Source organism: Kwoniella shivajii, chromosome 1 (genome assembly GCF_035658355.1).
Source record: "Kwoniella shivajii chromosome 1, complete sequence".
Classification (NCBI taxonomy): Eukaryota; Fungi; Basidiomycota; class Tremellomycetes; order Tremellales; family Cryptococcaceae; genus Kwoniella; species Kwoniella shivajii.
The window spans coordinates 2,066,433-2,083,566 of record NC_085908.1 but is presented as its reverse complement, the minus strand read 5'-3'; the positions used below and the strand labels follow the sequence as shown (position 1 = coordinate 2,083,566).

At 40.4% G+C, this 17,134-nt stretch overlaps 7 protein-coding genes across 7 annotated transcripts; 4 read left to right on the top strand and 3 right to left on the bottom strand.

Moving 5' to 3' along the window:
• Positions 1 to 28: 28 nt before the first annotated feature.
• Positions 29 to 2,424, bottom strand: IL334_000786 (uncharacterized protein; the record flags this gene model as incomplete). Its single annotated transcript, XM_062932550.1, has 6 exons — positions 29 to 428; positions 585 to 816; positions 922 to 1,228; positions 1,384 to 1,753; positions 1,859 to 2,047; positions 2,144 to 2,424. 6 exons carry the CDS (start codon positions 2,422 to 2,424, stop codon positions 29 to 31), a joined length of 1,779 nt encoding a protein of 592 aa, XP_062788601.1.
• Positions 2,425 to 2,671: 247 nt separating this feature from the next.
• On the top strand, positions 2,672 to 5,202 carry IL334_000785 (homoaconitase, mitochondrial; the record flags this gene model as incomplete). The annotated part of the gene is made up of 4 exons (XM_062932549.1): positions 2,672 to 2,871; positions 2,963 to 3,292; positions 3,417 to 4,618; positions 4,691 to 5,202. The coding sequence occupies 4 exons, from the start codon at positions 2,672 to 2,674 to the stop codon at positions 5,200 to 5,202; spliced, it is 2,244 nt and encodes a 747-aa protein (XP_062788600.1).
• A 333-nt stretch (positions 5,203 to 5,535) lies between these two features.
• IL334_000784 (uncharacterized protein) lies at positions 5,536 to 7,056 on the top strand (the record flags this gene model as incomplete). Its single annotated transcript, XM_062932548.1, has 5 exons — positions 5,536 to 5,835; positions 5,944 to 6,297; positions 6,434 to 6,470; positions 6,546 to 6,644; positions 6,818 to 7,056. 5 exons carry the CDS (start codon positions 5,536 to 5,538, stop codon positions 7,054 to 7,056), a joined length of 1,029 nt encoding a protein of 342 aa, XP_062788599.1.
• A 268-nt stretch (positions 7,057 to 7,324) lies between these two features.
• IL334_000783 (uncharacterized protein) lies at positions 7,325 to 9,498 on the bottom strand (the record flags this gene model as incomplete). Its single annotated transcript, XM_062932547.1, has 6 exons — positions 7,325 to 7,652; positions 7,746 to 7,934; positions 8,039 to 8,345; positions 8,493 to 8,736; positions 8,834 to 8,975; positions 9,149 to 9,498. The coding sequence occupies 6 exons, from the start codon at positions 9,496 to 9,498 to the stop codon at positions 7,325 to 7,327; spliced, it is 1,560 nt and encodes a 519-aa protein (XP_062788598.1).
• Positions 9,499 to 9,967: 469 nt separating this feature from the next.
• On the bottom strand, positions 9,968 to 11,590 carry IL334_000782 (chitin synthase export chaperone; the record flags this gene model as incomplete). Its single annotated transcript, XM_062932546.1, has 8 exons — positions 9,968 to 10,186; positions 10,250 to 10,326; positions 10,393 to 10,452; positions 10,510 to 10,618; positions 10,685 to 10,882; positions 10,986 to 11,096; positions 11,172 to 11,356; positions 11,440 to 11,590. 8 exons carry the CDS (start codon positions 11,588 to 11,590, stop codon positions 9,968 to 9,970), a joined length of 1,110 nt encoding a protein of 369 aa, XP_062788597.1.
• A 708-nt stretch (positions 11,591 to 12,298) lies between these two features.
• On the top strand, positions 12,299 to 13,881 carry IL334_000781 (uncharacterized protein; the record flags this gene model as incomplete). Its single annotated transcript, XM_062932545.1, has 6 exons — positions 12,299 to 12,428; positions 12,497 to 12,687; positions 12,850 to 12,995; positions 13,066 to 13,285; positions 13,351 to 13,777; positions 13,850 to 13,881. 6 exons carry the CDS (start codon positions 12,299 to 12,301, stop codon positions 13,879 to 13,881), a joined length of 1,146 nt encoding a protein of 381 aa, XP_062788596.1.
• Positions 13,882 to 14,161: 280 nt separating this feature from the next.
• On the top strand, positions 14,162 to 16,808 carry IL334_000780 (2,3-bisphosphoglycerate-independent phosphoglycerate mutase; the record flags this gene model as incomplete). Its single annotated transcript, XM_062932544.1, has 11 exons — positions 14,162 to 14,240; positions 14,308 to 14,323; positions 14,482 to 14,649; positions 14,777 to 14,835; positions 14,897 to 15,388; positions 15,634 to 15,743; positions 15,812 to 15,938; positions 16,025 to 16,239; positions 16,309 to 16,492; positions 16,561 to 16,680; positions 16,774 to 16,808. 11 exons carry the CDS (start codon positions 14,162 to 14,164, stop codon positions 16,806 to 16,808), a joined length of 1,605 nt encoding a protein of 534 aa, XP_062788595.1.
• Between the last annotated feature and the right edge of the window lie 326 nt (positions 16,809 to 17,134).

Genomic DNA, 17,134 nt, shown 5'->3' with positions numbered 1-17,134 from the left:
TGTGATTTTCACCGTGTTGGATATAAGTTTAGATTGGTGCAAATTCTGCGAAACCTGATCTACCGAATCTTATCCAACCTGTATTACCACTATCATTAACAGCAACTATGAAAGCTCTATCACCATTTCTTATAGCGGGGATATTGACGTAAGGAGTTTGTGATCCAGGTCTCTTATCCTTCGAGGGTGAGCTGATGTACTTGTCTAATCCGATTGTATGGAGGAAAGAATATAGATATGAAGTCGATTTCGATGAGGTGTTTTGCCCTCCTTGTTGTTGATTTTGGGAGTTCTGAGAAGGTCTCGGTGGTCTAGGTGGTCGAATATATTGTGGACCAACTTTCTTAATTGGACCTTTTGGTTCATCAGGTAGTGAATTGAATATCTCATCTAATTGATGGATTGTAGGTAGAGGTGTATTTCTTGATCTACATCAGAGGTATATAATCAGTATTTTAAGCTACTGTCTATGACCTGCGGGCTGTCCTGAACGTTATCGGAAAAGAAGCCCTTTTTTACTTTGAAGGGAGGAAAAGACATGAATATAGCTGGACAAGAAGTAGACGGGAAGAAATCGAACTCACTCTACTACAGCGGCGTAATAACTCGGAGGACAATCAATCAAACCTTGATGACTACCTTTATCCCAACCTCTTTTAGTGAATGGGGCGGAAGGTTTCCAAATATGATAAAATGGTAAATATGGATTATGTTTTAATGGATCATAAGCTAATTCTGTGGCTTCAGGTTTAGGTCTAAGAGGAAGTGATTGAGAATGTCCTTGAGGTATGATTCGAAGATGTTTGAATATTGATTCTGTACAATATGTATCCAAGTCAGTTATTGAAGATTTCCATGTTATCCTAATTTCTATTTTTTTTCTGATAGGATGCGGAGTAGAAGGTACGATGAATCACTTACGGTACGTATCACCTTTCCAATCATTTAATAAAGTTCCATTAAACCTTCCATCAGTCCATAAACCAACATTACCAACTTTCCTAGCTAAACCTCCAATATTTCTTTTAATGTATGATAAAAAAGTTTTAATCCATCCTGGGATATTTAACCACCACGTTCGGAATGGGGCTTCACCAGGAAATTGTTCATTCATATTTACATCTGATTTGGATATGTTGGTAGATGATGAGTCAATGAGGAATTCAGAAGGTATGAATTGTCTTGATCGATATACTGTATAACCCAATCTCTTCAAATATGCGTATGCCTACAAGTCATTATTCGTATCAGCTTTCAACGTTACTAGAAGAATATCTGTAATCCCCTCCCTCTCATAAAATGAGTCGAATATCCAAACCAGATACTGAACGCTCAGATATTCTCATATCTGGCACGAATCGAGAACTCGGGATTCAGACTCACTTGATACCTCTCCCAAGTTAATCCTTCTCTACCTATGAAAGCAGCAAATCCATCTCTTACACTTAATTCAATAGCACCTTTAATACCATACTCTTCCTCTGACCATTCACCAAAACCGTTTTCCAATTGTTCAACAGTGAGATCATTAGATAACCAAATTTGTAAAGTACCTCTTTCCAACAAATATAAAGCTTCTTCAGGTAATAATTGTAATTGGCTTTTACCTTTTCCTTTCTCGCCATTGGAAGTTGAAGTAGAAGGGGTAGGAGTCCTTACTGACATTCCTATAGTATCGAACAAATGTCCATGGACTATTTTTACTCTTGGAAAAGGATTGGAAGGTGTCATGATTGCGTGAGAGATTGCTTTGCTGAAGATGCAACAATGAGGGAAACCTTTCAGATTAGCAATGCTCTTTGTTTTCCAAGCTGCCCGCTGAAATGATCTTTTGTAAAACAATGAAGAGTTGACTAACCTGTGACCACCTCTTACACCCACTAAAGCGTTAAACAAAGCTTCACGAGATTTCTGTAACATCATTTCCTGTAAATTGACAGTTTCAGATAATGGTTCGAAATCTTTTTCACCACGTCTAGGTATTGTTATTTTACTTCGAGATGTTTGATCGGTTGAATCTGATGATGAAGGTAAATGTTGGATTTTGCTATAATCATTCGACAGTGCGATTAGCGTCACTTCGTTTACGTGGACAGATGATACAGGATAGGTTTGACGTTTGATAGAAGGTGTATTAACGTACTCTGCGAAACTTTGTATCAATTTGATATCCATTCTCTCTTCATCACCATCTTCGTCACCTTCTCCATCGCCTTGACTGGGACCAGCTCCATTAGCAGCTCCGGGGACCGCACTGATGACGGAAGAAGAACAAGTCAAATCTGTTCGGGGATTATCACCTTCTTCATCTTGAGCCGGAGTGAGAGGTGTATTTGAACTCGAAACCATATGCACCCTTCTTTTCGGGGTAGATGGTCTGACTCGACTTGGTCCAGCTTCAACTGATCTATCAGGAAGCGACATGATATGAGTGCAACTAATGATATCAAAAAGTTCAGTTTGGAATGATGAAGTGAATGATCAGAGGATGTTCGTTGTAAAAGCGAGTTGATGATTGGACTCGAGAATTTCTGAAATCCCAAAAAAAAAAGTTGAAAACCTGATATCCGAAAAATCAATGAATTGCACTTTCATAACTCTTTTTTTGCTATTCACATCCACTTCCAATTCGTCTTCCATCTGTATTGATTCGAGCGGATATTGAACGAACATGGTGTTCTTACCTCGATTAGGTCAATTAGGTCCTCAAAGAATAGCATTCATACATGCTCGACAGAACGGACGTTTTTACGCCACCGTATCCAACCCTCAGACTGTCATAGAAAAAATCGTACAGAAATATGCGGTTGATCTACCTCAAGGTACAAAAGTCAGAGCAGGTGATTATGTTATGATCAAGCCAGAGCATGTGTGAGTTCTCTCAACATAATCGAATATACAAGTGCGGAGAGAAAACTTCACATTGCTGACAACGTGACTTGGGGGATATCATATCATACAGTATGACACACGATAATACAGGACCTGTGATATCTAAATTCCTTTCTTTATCGTGCTCAAAACTTGATAATCCTAGACAACCAGTATTCACATTAGATCATGATGTTCAAAATAAATCAGAGACGAATCAAAATAAATACAAGAAAATTGAAGCTTTCGCAAAACAACACGGTGTTGATTTTTATCCTGCGGGAAGAGGTATAGGCCATCAAATTATCGTTGAAGAAGGTTACGCTTGGCCTGGTAAAATGGTTGTGGCAAGTGATAGTCATTCAAATCACTATGGTGGTGTAGGCTGTTTAGGTACTGCTATCGTTAGAACTGACGCTGCGTGAGTTCACCTCCTTGGCCTTCTCGAGTCATACATTTTCTTCTTCTTCCTTTCTCGCCAAACGTGTGTTTAGATAAAAGTGAATCGGATCGTTACTTACTATCTTTCTGTTAAAATGTTTTAGAGGTATCTGGGCGACTGGTAAATTCTGGTGGCAAATACCTAGAGTAGTTTCAGTCTCACTCGACGGGAAATTATCACCCGGAGTAACAGGTAAAGATGTCATTGTCGCTCTTGCCGGTTTATTCAATAATGATGAAGTTCTCAACGCTGCTATCGAATTCACCGGATCTGGGATAGAACATTTATCGATTGATGAAAGGCTGACTATTGCCAATATGACAACGGAATGGGGAGCTGTAGCAGGTGTTTTCCCCATCGATAACAAATTAGAAGAGTGGTATCAAGGAATATTCAAAAAGAATGAATTAAGAAGATTTTTGACCCAACCTGGTTCTTCTTCCATGGCACCTTTCCCTGAACCTTCAGACCCAGTCAATGAAACAAAACCTCATCCTCGATTGAATCCAGATCGTTTACAAGACGCTTTGACCAACAGACCTACCGCCGATGATGGAGCTCATTACGCGTCTAGATTATCACTTGATCTTTCAACTTTAGTGCCTTACGTCTCTGGACCAAACTCAGTCAAAGTAGCTACCGCCTTACCTAAACTGGTTCAAGATAATATCAAGATCAATAAAGCTTATCTCGTGTCATGTACCAATTCCAGAGCATCCGATATCGCATCTGCAGCGGAAGTGTTGAGAAGAAAGAAGATCGCTTCCGGGGTCGAATTTTATATAGCAGCAGCATCAAGTAGAGTACAAGAAGATGCTGAATCCTCAGGTGATTGGCAGGTTCTGATTGATGCTGGAGCTAAAACTTTACCTGCTGGATGTGGGCCATGTATCGGACTAGGTGTTGGATTATTAGAAAAAGGTGAAGTTGGTATAAGTGCAACGAACAGAAATTATAAAGGTAGAATGGGTTCACCTGAAGCTATAGCTTATTTAGCTTCTCCTGCTGTTGTAGCTGCATCGGCTGCAAAAGGTTACATCTGTGGTCCTGATTCTCTAGACTTAAACTCTCTACCCAAATACGATAAACCAACAATATCGATAATAGAAGAAAACACAGAATCCACTTCCGCAACAGAAGTAGATGAAGCTTCATTAGAACCTTTACTCGATGGTTTCCCAGAATACTTTGAAGGTCCGTTACTTTTCGCTCCTCAAGATAACTTGACTACGGATGGTATGTATCCAGGTAAATACACTTATCAAGATGATATCACACCAGAAAGACAGGCGGAAGTCGTAATGGGTGAGCTGCTTTTCTATCGACTTGGCTTCTCTGCAACGAAAGATGTCCGCTAACCTGGTATCTAAATTATAGAAAACTACGATCCAACATTTGCAGCTACTGCAAGGGAAATTCGAAATACTCTTTCAACAGAATCCTCTTCTTCATCTTCATCATCATCATCGTCGACTCGACCTGGTGCTATATTATTATCGGGATACAATTTCGGTACTGGATCATCCCGAGAACAAGCTGCAACAGCAATCAAGAACGCCGGAATACCTTTGGTGATATGTGGATCTTTCGGTGATATATTCAAGAGGAATTCCATAAATAACGGATTGATATTGATAGAATCTCCAACTCTGATCAAGGACATGACTGAACGATTTGCTAAAGAAGGTGTAAGAGGAAAAGGTGGAAAAGATGGCAAATTAACTGTAGTACCTGAAGGATGGAAGATCAAAGTTGATACCAGAAGAGGTAAAGTAACAGTAACGACTGATAAAGGTGAAAAAGTATATCCTGCAGCTAAAGTAGGTAGAAGTGTACAAGAATTATGGGTGAATGGTGGTTTGGAAGGATTCATTAGGGCTTCTTTGTAAGGTTCTGGATAGGATAGTTTAGGATATGTTATTCTCGGTGTGATCTTGCTTAGCGAGATATGATCTTAGGGAACTGTGCTGCTTTGTGTCTCTGTGCAGTGTCCATATGTATTACATGCATATCGCAATGAAGGATTTATCATTCTGCTGGAATTAGGTTCGAATCAAGTGATTCAAAGTGGAGGTTTCAACGTCGTTCCTCTTTGAATGAACCCGTTGTCATTGGTGGCATCATATTCAACTTGTTCTCTCGACTTTATATCTTACCAGGACTACATCGACTCTCTAGATATTACTCTCAACTCTTATTCCGCTGATCGTCTTTTGAGTGTCATGTCAACCCAACCGACGTTTGACGATTTACCAGAATTTGACGCCAGGAAATTCCAACCTCCCGAATGGGCCAAAACGCAATTCCACTGGGGAGAGAAAAACGGTGAAACTTCTAAAGCTGGATCACTGAACGGTGCTTCAAATCGTGATACCACTCAATCACATACCGCAGACAAGGGAGTCGTAGATCCTGATGGCGATGACGACCAAGAAGAAGAGGAGGAAGAAGACGAGATATGGGAAGACGCTGTAGATATCGTCGAACCTGATGAAGCTAAATTCTCAACTGAAGACCTGAATGTAAGTCTATCTATCTCGGATCATCTCAGTGCTGTTCAAGTGAAATCATCCATCATTTTTTTTTTTTTTTTTTCAAAGAGTCACTGATCTTCGGGTGATGACCCATAGGAGCTTCTTACGAAAGCTATCAGACTGAAAAACGAAGGAAACGCTTTATTCACTTTTAAACCGATACCGAAATATGATGAAGCGATATCAACATACCTTAAAGCTATAGATCATCTACCACACATACCCTCCCCTCCTGAAGAGGATGAGTCTGTCAACCCCAAAAAGGGCGGTAACAAGTCAGGGGAAAGTGGGATCGAAGAAGTGACAGAAGAAGAAGCTATTAAAATCGAACAAGAAGAACTGAAAAAAGCGACAAGTGACCAAGAGAAACAAAGGGAACAAGTAGAAAATGGGATTAAAGAATGTACGAAGAATGTTTGGGGTAATTTAGCTGCATGTTATCTTGCTTTGGTAAGTTCTTTTTCCTTTGATTTTTGCACCATTTAGGAATCACCAGTAGCTTTGAACAGAAGTAAAAGAGGCACACTTGAATCAATGTCATAAAGCTGAACTTTGTATTTTGTTACTTTGTTTGAAAAACAATCAGAAAAAAGATAAAGAAGCTGTTGAAGCTTGTACTGAAGGTGGGTATCAACTCCTGACAACCCACGATAAGTAGCAAGGTATTCGTTGGACACAGCTGATGCACCCTTTTGCAGCACTCAAGATCGACCCAAACTACGTTAAAGGATTACATCGACGTGCCACTGCTAATGAACGAATAGGGGAGTTGTCAGCTCTGGTATCTGCTAAAGATGGTAAGTTGTTTGACTAATGTTATTGGCTGTCTGTATCTTACCGCCTGCCTATGACCTCACCCCCTGTTCCTGCTCCATCCACTCTTGAACCACACTCTGCCTCATCTACCATCTACTAAATTCGAACTTCATTAATGCTGACGTCCCTTCGTGACGTATTAACCCCAAAATAGATTATACACTCCTTCAAAATCTCTTACCACCTTCATCACCTCTAAACCCATCAATCAGGAGATCCTTAACAAATCTACCTGAAAGAATCAAAGTGGAAGAGAAGAAACAGATGGACGAAATGATGGGTAAATTGAAAGATTTAGGTAATTCCTTACTTGGAAATTTCGGTTTATCGACGGATAACTTCAAATTTGAGAAACAAGATAATGGTGGATGGGGAATGAACTTTCAGAGATAAACTTCATTGTTACTGCAAGGTGGGATATGGTGAAAGATGCTGCTGATTCAACGAAAGTGGACGTTGTAGACTCAGAGATCCATGGGATGGAAATATTAGCATTACATCTCCAAGAACGAGTAGACTATCTGGGTGGAATGATACTTTACAACGTGCCGTCAAAGTTCAATATTGCAATAAAATGTATACAGGAATACATGTGAATACTATAATATAATATAATATAATATAATATATTATGCATTCTATATTTTTTCCTTCAATGGTTTTACCTCCTATCACCACCATAAAACCAACTTCCTACACCATACCTTATTGCAAATGCTATTATACTCCCTGAAACTTGAACGATTCCAACTAAGATGCATAATTTATCTTCCCTCATAGGACCGAAATGAACTAATAGGAAATTGATTATAGTTAAATTAGTCGACGATTTGATATATCCCTTTGAGGATTCGTTGATAGGTGGGAGTCTCTCAAGTTTGACTAATTTTAAGAATGAAAGTATTTCCAAGACTATCACAGTTTTTCTAGGGGGAGGTAGTTCGAATATCACTCTTGATGGATTGAGTAATCCTGATCTATCATCGTATCTATTCGAATCTCAAGGTATCAGCTGTCCATGTCTACATTCATCTGAGACCAGAGTTGGTAAATCCAATTTTGTGTAGATGCGTAATACTCACGAAGGCAATCTATGCCTTGGACAATCTACTAAACCGAATAATTGGGGACAACTTAAGATGAAATTGAATATTTGAGGAATGAAGAATAATATTAACGTTTTTGAGAAATGACCTTGAATAGCAACTGCTGAAAATGCCATTCCGGTGAAATAACAAAAGGTATCACCTGGGAAAGCTTTTGCGGGGTACCTAACAAGTTGTTCATCACACATAACACATCAGACCATGGAAGTCAACGAACCAGACAAAATAAGAGAGATGAAGAGAGAGAGAGAGAGAGAGAGGATGCTCACCAATTATGCCATAAGAAACCCAGACAAACTCCAGATAAAGGAGCCATAAAGTAAAAACTCATCAAATGCCTATCAACGACTTCTCCAATTGCCCAATCCAATATTCTACCTTGTTGGGGATTCGATATTTTCATCCAAACCAACAGAGATTCCGGCCAGATAGGTAAGAACAATAGATCGTTTAGTAAGACTGATAATGATATGATCAACGCTTGTAATACTTCCACTCCATTGATACCTGCTAAGATGTTTATTGAATTCGTTGTGAATGTCGGTAAGAGTATCAAGTATAGGTAGTATATCGGGCCTTAACGATGTGATATAGTGTGGTCAGTAAAAAAGCCATAGTGAAGGGTAATCAAAAAGATATTATAGTTTTGTAAAAGGAGTTGAAAGAAATTATCTGTCAAGCACGAGGATAAAATGATTACATTACGATTCAAGGTATACTCACCTAAATCAACGACATTACCATCCATAAACCTTCCTAAACCAATACCACCCAACCAACCTCCGACAGCTTTAGGTAAAACCACACTTGTCGCACCTCCAACAGAGTAATATACTAATAAGGTAGGTACGGCAGCTACTATTGGAATAGGTAATTTATGTCTCCATCTAATATCGAATAAATCATCTATGAATCCGAGTAAAGTAGCAGTAAGGAGAGAGAGTAATGAAGATAAGTACAATGTGAGCTAATCAAAAATGTATGAAAAAGAATTAGCTTGGTAGACAAAGTGTTGTGTTTGATTGCATTCTGTTTACCTGAGGAGGTAAGAAGGTAAAACTCACCTCGTTATGGGGGAATGATTCTGGACGACCGACATCTCCTAACAATGATTTCGATTTGAATAAATGTGAGAATGGGAATGGAATGAATAACATCATCAATCCAAGATACCAACTTGCGCAAGGAAGACCTAGGCATTCTGGGCTGTTGTTGTTGTTGTTATTGTAGTTGTGGGTTTTTGGTGTTTGGTTTTGGTAGAAGTAAAGATGAATCTTGAATTAGCATGAATATCGTAAAGAGCCATTCATCTTAGACGGTAGTGTACTGAGCGAACTCCCCCCAGAGATACAGATAGTGAAAGGCGGGACTTCACTCACATCCACGGACCATTTGATCTTCCACCAGGTTTTAACAGATCTCTACCTTTTAAACCTTTTTCAATAAACGCTTCGCTCACTCTAGGTACTATCCAAACCCCACCCACAAACGCCAATAAAGCGAATCCGACGTTCGCTTGTAATGCTGGAAACCTACTTTCTTCGTACAGCGATAGAGGCAGAAAAGTAGATATAGATTTTGATGTTGTTGTAGATATAGATGTAGATCGAGGAAGGATTAAAGGTAATAACGGGTTGAGAATTAACGAGAGTGATATTGGTATTATGGTCAATGTTAGTAAGATCGGTGGTGGATGTCCATAACTTGTCTTTGGGATCGTGGTGGTCATTGTGTATCTTCAGACTAAACGTTTCAGCCGAGATCTTTCTTTTGGGATCAAGAACAAGATAGCACCAATAAAACTACTTTTATCGTTGAACGTGTGGACTTTGAACGTGGAGGTTTTTATTGAACCTACGATGAACAATAGAAACCTTGAAATTGTCGGCTCACGAAATTACTGTTCACGAATATGTTGAAATCATTAAAGGTCCATATCATATCACGTTCGTGAATACAGAGAGAAACACAGACTAGTCATAAGTCCTATCAAGCATAGAAGAGGAAGATGGGTATATAAAGGGGACGAGTGATAAAAGAGGAAAGGAGGATATAATAGTAACACCGAAAATCAAGTCATTATCTGTGGATCGGATACGAACACGAACACGAATACGTGTACGTGTACGTATTAGCGTCCTAGCTAGCTACATTATCTCTGAGTTCTCTACCTTGCTTTTACTCCTTCGTCTGCGATACTAGTAATGCCCAGCGGGATACTGATTTCCATTATATTGACCTACTCCACCACTGTAACCACCACCTCCGCCTCCACTTTGGTTATATTGTTGTTGACCGTAATTTTGAGCAGGATAGTTACCATAATAGTTGTTGCCACCCATGCCCCCTACGAGTGAACCTCCTGCACCTCTGTAAGATGACTGGGCATCATCTTCAGGATAGTATTCGCTTCCACCCTATTTCGAATGTTATCAATATATGAATCTCGCAAATTAGCAGCAAATCATCTGTATACTCACAGCCATAAGAGGATCCTTGACTTCCCAAACGGCAGCTTTGGATCCGACTGAGAATTCGAGGTCTTCTTTGGTAATCGCTAATAGGTTGATGTATTAGCTGATAATCCTGTACGGAAAAATGCCTGCAGCTGGATGTCACTCACAATCCCAGTATTTGTAAATCATCATTACTGTCAATAACATGGCGACAGAGAAGAAGAAAACTGAATATTATTCAATCAGTATGGGTATCCCAATAGATTTTTGGTTGACCTGCTCACCGCCGTCCACATAGTGGTTGACTTTGTCGCAGATGGTAACGCTAACAGCGAACAACAAGACGACACCGCAAACGAAGAATCCAGCCATGAAGACAAGATCACCAATGACCTACACGAGGTATGAATCAGCTTTCAAAAACCTTGGAAAAACAGAATGATAGATGATTGTGCTTACCCATCGATCATCGAGTGTTCTGACTACCAATAAAAATTGAGATACGAAATAAACCACTGCACATACAGCGGGGAATACCAAATACGTTACGAATAATCCGACTGGATTTGTGTATTTGAATGAAGCGTATCCTTTGAACGTGGCTATGGCGATGAAGAAGCATATTCCCCAGACTACTAATGATGATAATCGAAGCAGCTATCATATTGGAATTAAGAATTAGCAATTTGGTTCTGCACAAAGTATGTCGCATTTGTCGATATCATTTCGTGTAGGAAAAGTGGAGGGAGAGAGCACTTACCCAAAGAGATAGTGGAGTTCCATCTTCGTATAATTGGAAACCGACAAATCCGTTGACTAAGATACACCAATATAAAGCTGCTATTGATCCTGCATAAACAGCTGTGAACCACTAATTCCCATTATCCGTATATCAGCTCGATTCTGCATGGCTCCTATGTTTGACTTCTATATTATGATGACTTACAGGATATACAGCATGCGCAGTGGGAATGATGGCTGAGTCCAAGAAGATGGCTAATAATTCAACAAACATATACATATAGAAGAAAGTGACAATTTCTTTCCTTCCAACAGCTGTGTATTTTGATCTCACGTGAAATAACATGATAGCTGTCATTCCCAATGCTGCGATATGAACGAAACAAGTTGCTAAAATAAATCGCATACATGTCAGTGCTTCGAGCAGAATCTGGTAGGCCAGGTGAAGGAAACAGGGTGGAATGGGTACTCACCCGGTTGAAATATAATTTGAGAACCTAATTGTACATTTCTACTATAACAAGTAGGCATTGTACCTTGAGATGAACCCAATAAAGGGCAGACGACTAATGCGGCATGTTCACAGAAATAATCGAATGAACCGAATTTGAATGCGTGCGACATCTTGGATAACGTCGATAAGATGTGAGCTGGGACAAACGTTTATGAATGAGGAGAAAGGAAAGGGATCAATCGATTTGACGTTTTCTGGGATCGACCGACCGAGGTTAGAGGGGAGTTGCTTTTGAGATCGGGTGGGCGTCAGGTGTCCGTAGCAGTACAGTCAAAATGATACCTTTTCGATTCGACTATATTCGTAAAGTGAGGTTGTAACTGAGGTATTGAAGGAATGCGATAGATATTATTGACGATTCAAATGGCGCGTCAATAAGTCCTTTCTTGGGAACAATATGCTGCCGCCTCCAGCTATGCCTTCAACTCGAGAATCACTGTGCTCAATCGACCGGGGAGACTGCTGAGGTTATAGCCACGGAAGTGAGGGTTGAGAAGATATGAGAAAGGTCACGATGAGGGTATCAAAGTTGATGAAACAACAAAACAACAATAATGACGAATGATGAATATGAAGAAAGAGAGAGAGGGGGTGAAAAAACCCAACAAAAGGACGAGCGAGGCGATACCAACACCCTGAGGTAGTGTCAGTTTATGTTGGTACCCCATTTAAGCAATTACACCGCGTCACCGTGTAAGCATCCCATCATTCAAGTAGTATCATTTCAATCATATATACATGGGAAAGAAAGATCAACTAGCTTCACACTTGTTAGCATCACCCCTCCTTACTCTATCAAGCAACACCGACGCAGCAACATGGCAGACGACAGTGTACCATTACCATTCCCAAACTTAAAAGTACCAACATGGTATTATCAAATAAACAACATTGATCGATTGAAAGATGAGGCCAGTACTTCATTTTGGAAAGCTGTAGAAGAGGATGGTGAGCTTTCGAGTGTATCCTGCTGTCCCATGGATGAGGATCGAAAAGCTGATTCACATGATACTCAGAAATGGCACCTTATTTACGGTCGATTTCATCGGATAAAGCAGATCTCATCTCAACACTTGATAAGAAAAACAATGAAACGTTAGAAGGGTTTGAGAAAAAGTTGAAAGACGCTGAAGAAAATCAAGGGGATAGCGAGATTAGTGAGACGTTAAGGGAGAAAGCTATGTATCTGTGTAGGATAGGTGATAAGGTGAGTAATGTCACAAATTCGCTTGCACAAGATCAATTTGGGTGGAGGGGGATTGATGAAGGGGCCTGGAAAAGACAGCTTGAATGAAGTCAACGTGATATAGTAGAAGGGCAGATACGCGTCATTTAGCTACATTAATGCTGACAACGTACTTGTCAAAAGGAACGAGCCATGCCCGCTCTCGAAACAGCATTGGAGAAAACCGCTGGACTTGGAGCTCGAATAGACCTTGTTTTAGCCATGGTGAGAGTAGGATTGTTCGCTTCGGATACACATCTCGTAACGGCCAATATCACGCGAGCGAATGAGTGAGTATCCCCTTGCCGTGCCAAGGCTGTATGGAATGTCTTAATGCTTACAAGTTGGGTTCTCTGACAGACTTATCGATTCTGGTGGTGATTGGGATAGACGTAATCGATTAAAGGTTTATCGAGCAATTCATCATTTATCCATCCGAGATTTCAAAGAAGCTTCTGATCTCTTAATCGATTCATTATCAACTTTCACCGCTACTGAACTGATGGAATATGAAGAATTCGTCGCTTTGACTGTATTGGCTGCCGGGGTAGGATGTGATAGAAAGGCAATAAAAGCCAAGGTGAGTTGACGGAGTTTTTCCACAACGTTATTCAGAACAAGTTTAACGCATCTTTCGTTTATTAGATCCTATCAAGTTCAGAGGTGACAAGCACAGTAACTTCTATACCACAATTACAATCAATGGTAGAATCATTATACAAATCGAATTATTCACAATTCTTCTCATCATTAGCAGAAGTTGAACAAACTTATTTACTTCCAAATCCAATTCTATCAACTCACGCAAGATTCTACGTTAGAGAAATGAGAATAAAAGCGTATTCGCAATTATTAGAAAGTTATAGAAGTTTAACTTTGGAAAGAATGGCAAAATCTTTTGGTGTTTCAGAATATTTCATTGACAAAGATTTATCAAAATTCATCGCTTCAGGTAGACTGAATTGCACGATCGATAAAGTAGATGGTGTTATAACTACTCAAAAAGCATCAAATCAAAATAAATCTCTGATTTATGAACAGGTAGTCAAACAAGGTGATATCTTGTTAAGTGGTGAGTTTTGGTTTCCCTACTTGATGAAGAAATATCAGCTCATCTTCAATTGTCCAACCACCACGATAACAGACATCCAGAAATTGCATCGTGTAGTAGGTTAGTGATGAAGGGAGAGATGAGCAATGACAGCATGATACTTGTATATGAAAAGATCATCCAATGCATAACGTATGAAATACTCGATGTCATTCTCTGTATCTATACGAAGGATATGTAACGGGATCAAATTCTGCTCCATCTTCCCCCCAAAAAAGTTGATAAACGTGGTGCTCAGTGACGTTGATTATATCATTATTGAATGGAGCATTTAGAGATGCACTTCTTCTGTCTGTTCTTCCTGTTTCGCATCCACTATAACAAATAGAAAACACTGTATACACAATGTCAACTAGAACAGCTGGATCCCCTGAGAAAGCTCAAGACGCTAAAAAGCAAAAGACAGAGGATGTTCAAATCAAAAGTCAGTTTGCTTCAACTTCTTGCTGCGAGTGATGATTCGGAGCTAACCAGTCTTCATTTGTGAATAGAGAAGGTCTGTTTGATGTAAGTGATATCTGTTGATTTCTGTTTGAGATACAAAGGTACTCAAGCAACCGCCATTGTGGGAGAGGGATACCTCCACGTTACCTCCTCTATGACTGTGTCATCGGTCTGTGTTGAGCTAGCCATACTGATGATGATTTCCCTTTGACTGTGCTTAGCGTCCACGATGGATGGGGTCTATCGGATAACGAGAAAGGAAATGCGATCTTCCATGGTGACACAACCCACATGGATGCCATCAGGGACAAACACAATTTTGTCGAGTTAGAAGCTCATGGTTTGGCGGTTGGTTTGAAAGAAGGTTTGATGGGAAATTCTGAAGTCGGGTGAGTTGAGTGATGTCCTTTCGTGATAGCTATCGGAGATCATATACTGGCGCAAATCCAATAAATCATGCGATAAGAGGCTAAAGAAAAAGGTGGAATCTCACTAACAATCTGGGTTTACTTATAGTCACTTGAATATTGGTGCTGGTAGAATCGTCTGGCAAGATATCGTCAAGATTGATCAATGTGAGTTTATGCTTATCGGTCCGATGTATCTCGCTAATGTTTGTGACGTCCTCGACTACAGCAATCAAAAAAGATGAATTTCAGAAACAACCTGCAATTGTTGCAACCATGAAACATGCTAAATCAACTAATGGTAGACTCCATTTATGTGGATTAGTTTCTGATGGAGGTGTGCATTCGCACATTCTTCATTTGTTCGCTCTACTTCGAGCTGCTAAAGAACATGATATATCTCAAGTTTACATTCATTTCTTCGGTGATGGAAGAGATACTTCACCTAAATCAGCCACTAAATATATTGGTCAATTACAAGACTATATAAAAGAAATTGGTGTAGGTGAAATATCAACTGTTATAGGAAGATATTACGCAATGGACAGAGATAAGAGATGGGATAGAATCAAGATTGCTATCGATGGTTTAATTGATGGTCAAGGTGAAAAATCAACTCAAGACGATTTGATCAAAACTGTTGAGAAAAATTATGAAAATGGTATTACAGATGAATTCATCAAGCCTATCATCGCAGGTTCAGAAGATTCTAGAATCAAGAGTGAGTATAACCTGTCTTCATCGGTGACAACGTGAGACAGAAAGGAGTGGCGAGGGGAGATTATGAGGTGGTCACGTCGCCAGTCACCGGTCATCGCGAGCCGTCTGTATGTGAATGACAGGATTGGTGTACGATGGCTTAGGGGCACTGCACGTAGGGTGCCAATGCAATGCGCATGGGGGAAGAGTAGGTGGCAGTGGAGTGAGAGAAAGATTTGAACAAGCTGACGATCCCGACTCAAATAGAGGGAGACACCCTTTTCATGTTCAACTACCGATCTGACAGAATGCGAGAGTTGACTTCGGTCCTTGGTCTCCCCGAGAAACCTATGGAAGTGACCGTTCCCGAAGACTTGGTGAGTGTCCTCATTTAGACCAGCGACATCATTCAAGGAAGCTAATCAACCTTGTTCACTTGATATAGAATATCACCACAATGTCCAGATATAATGCCGAATTCCCATTCTCCATCGCTTTCCCTCCTCAAGGAATGACCAATGTGCTCGCCGAATGGTTAGGTAAACAAAACGTGAAACAATGCCATATCGCTGGTAAGTTCAACAATGGTCACTTCTGTGTTACCATTTTCATGCGATAACTCGATCAGACTAACTGTTTTTGGGTTATACCCTTGCAGAAACCGAAAAATACGCTCATGTCACATTCTTCTTCAACGGTGGTGTAGAGAAAGATTTCCCTGGAGAAGCCAGAGAAATGATCCCTTCTCCTAAAGTTGCCACCTATGACAAGAAACCTGAGATGTCTGTTCAAGCTGTTGCGGACAAAGTTGGAGAAATCGTCAAATCAGATAAATTCGAATTTGTCATGTGCAACTTTGCTCCTCCTGATATGGTGAGTTGATCATTGTCCTTGCCACCCTCCTACTAATTAGAATGACTGAGCTGAAAACGGATTGCCTAGGTCGGACACACTGGTGACTACGACGCTGCCGTCAAGGCCATCACAGCCACTGACGCCGCAGTGAAGACAGTCTACGATGCATGTGAAGAAGCAGGATACGTACTGTGTGTCACTGCTGATCACGGTAATGCTGAGCAAATGCTTGACCCCGTCACTGGTAACCCTCACACAGCCCATACCACCAGTGAGTGATTTAAATGTACCCAGCTTCTAAAGTGAGCCAATGACTGATAGGACGATTGTAATGAACAGACCACGTGCCTTTCATCGTTACTGGGGACAAAGGTGCTTTGGAACTATCCTCTGAGCCAGGTGCTTTGGCAGATGTTGCTCCTACGATCTTGGCTATCTTGGGTCTTCCTCAACCTGAAGGTTAGTTTTGCGCGTCGCCCAATACTCCCAAATGCCATCTGTAACTGAATAAGTTTCATACTGATGCTGATACTGTTTTGTGCTCATTTGCAGAAATGACTGGAAGATCTCTTCTTTCCAAGCAGTAGATGGGACGTGGACCGATTAGATGACCGGGTAAAGACGGATAAGCGGGGTTTGGCACGTACATTTACACCATACATAGAATACAGGTAGTGGAGGAAGTCTCTGAAAATTACGTGTATGCATGCATATACTTCATTAGCTAGTCCCACGCCAAGTGTACGGTGCTTCACTGCGACGTGGCTGACAGAAGGGAGGTCTTGTCGTGTACGTACATAATCGTACATGTAAGATTTCATGTTGACTGTCGTACTATCTAGCCCGGTGGATCCGGGCCGAATTTAGTGCGAGGACATCCACCATTTCCATCCCCCCATCACATGTTATCATA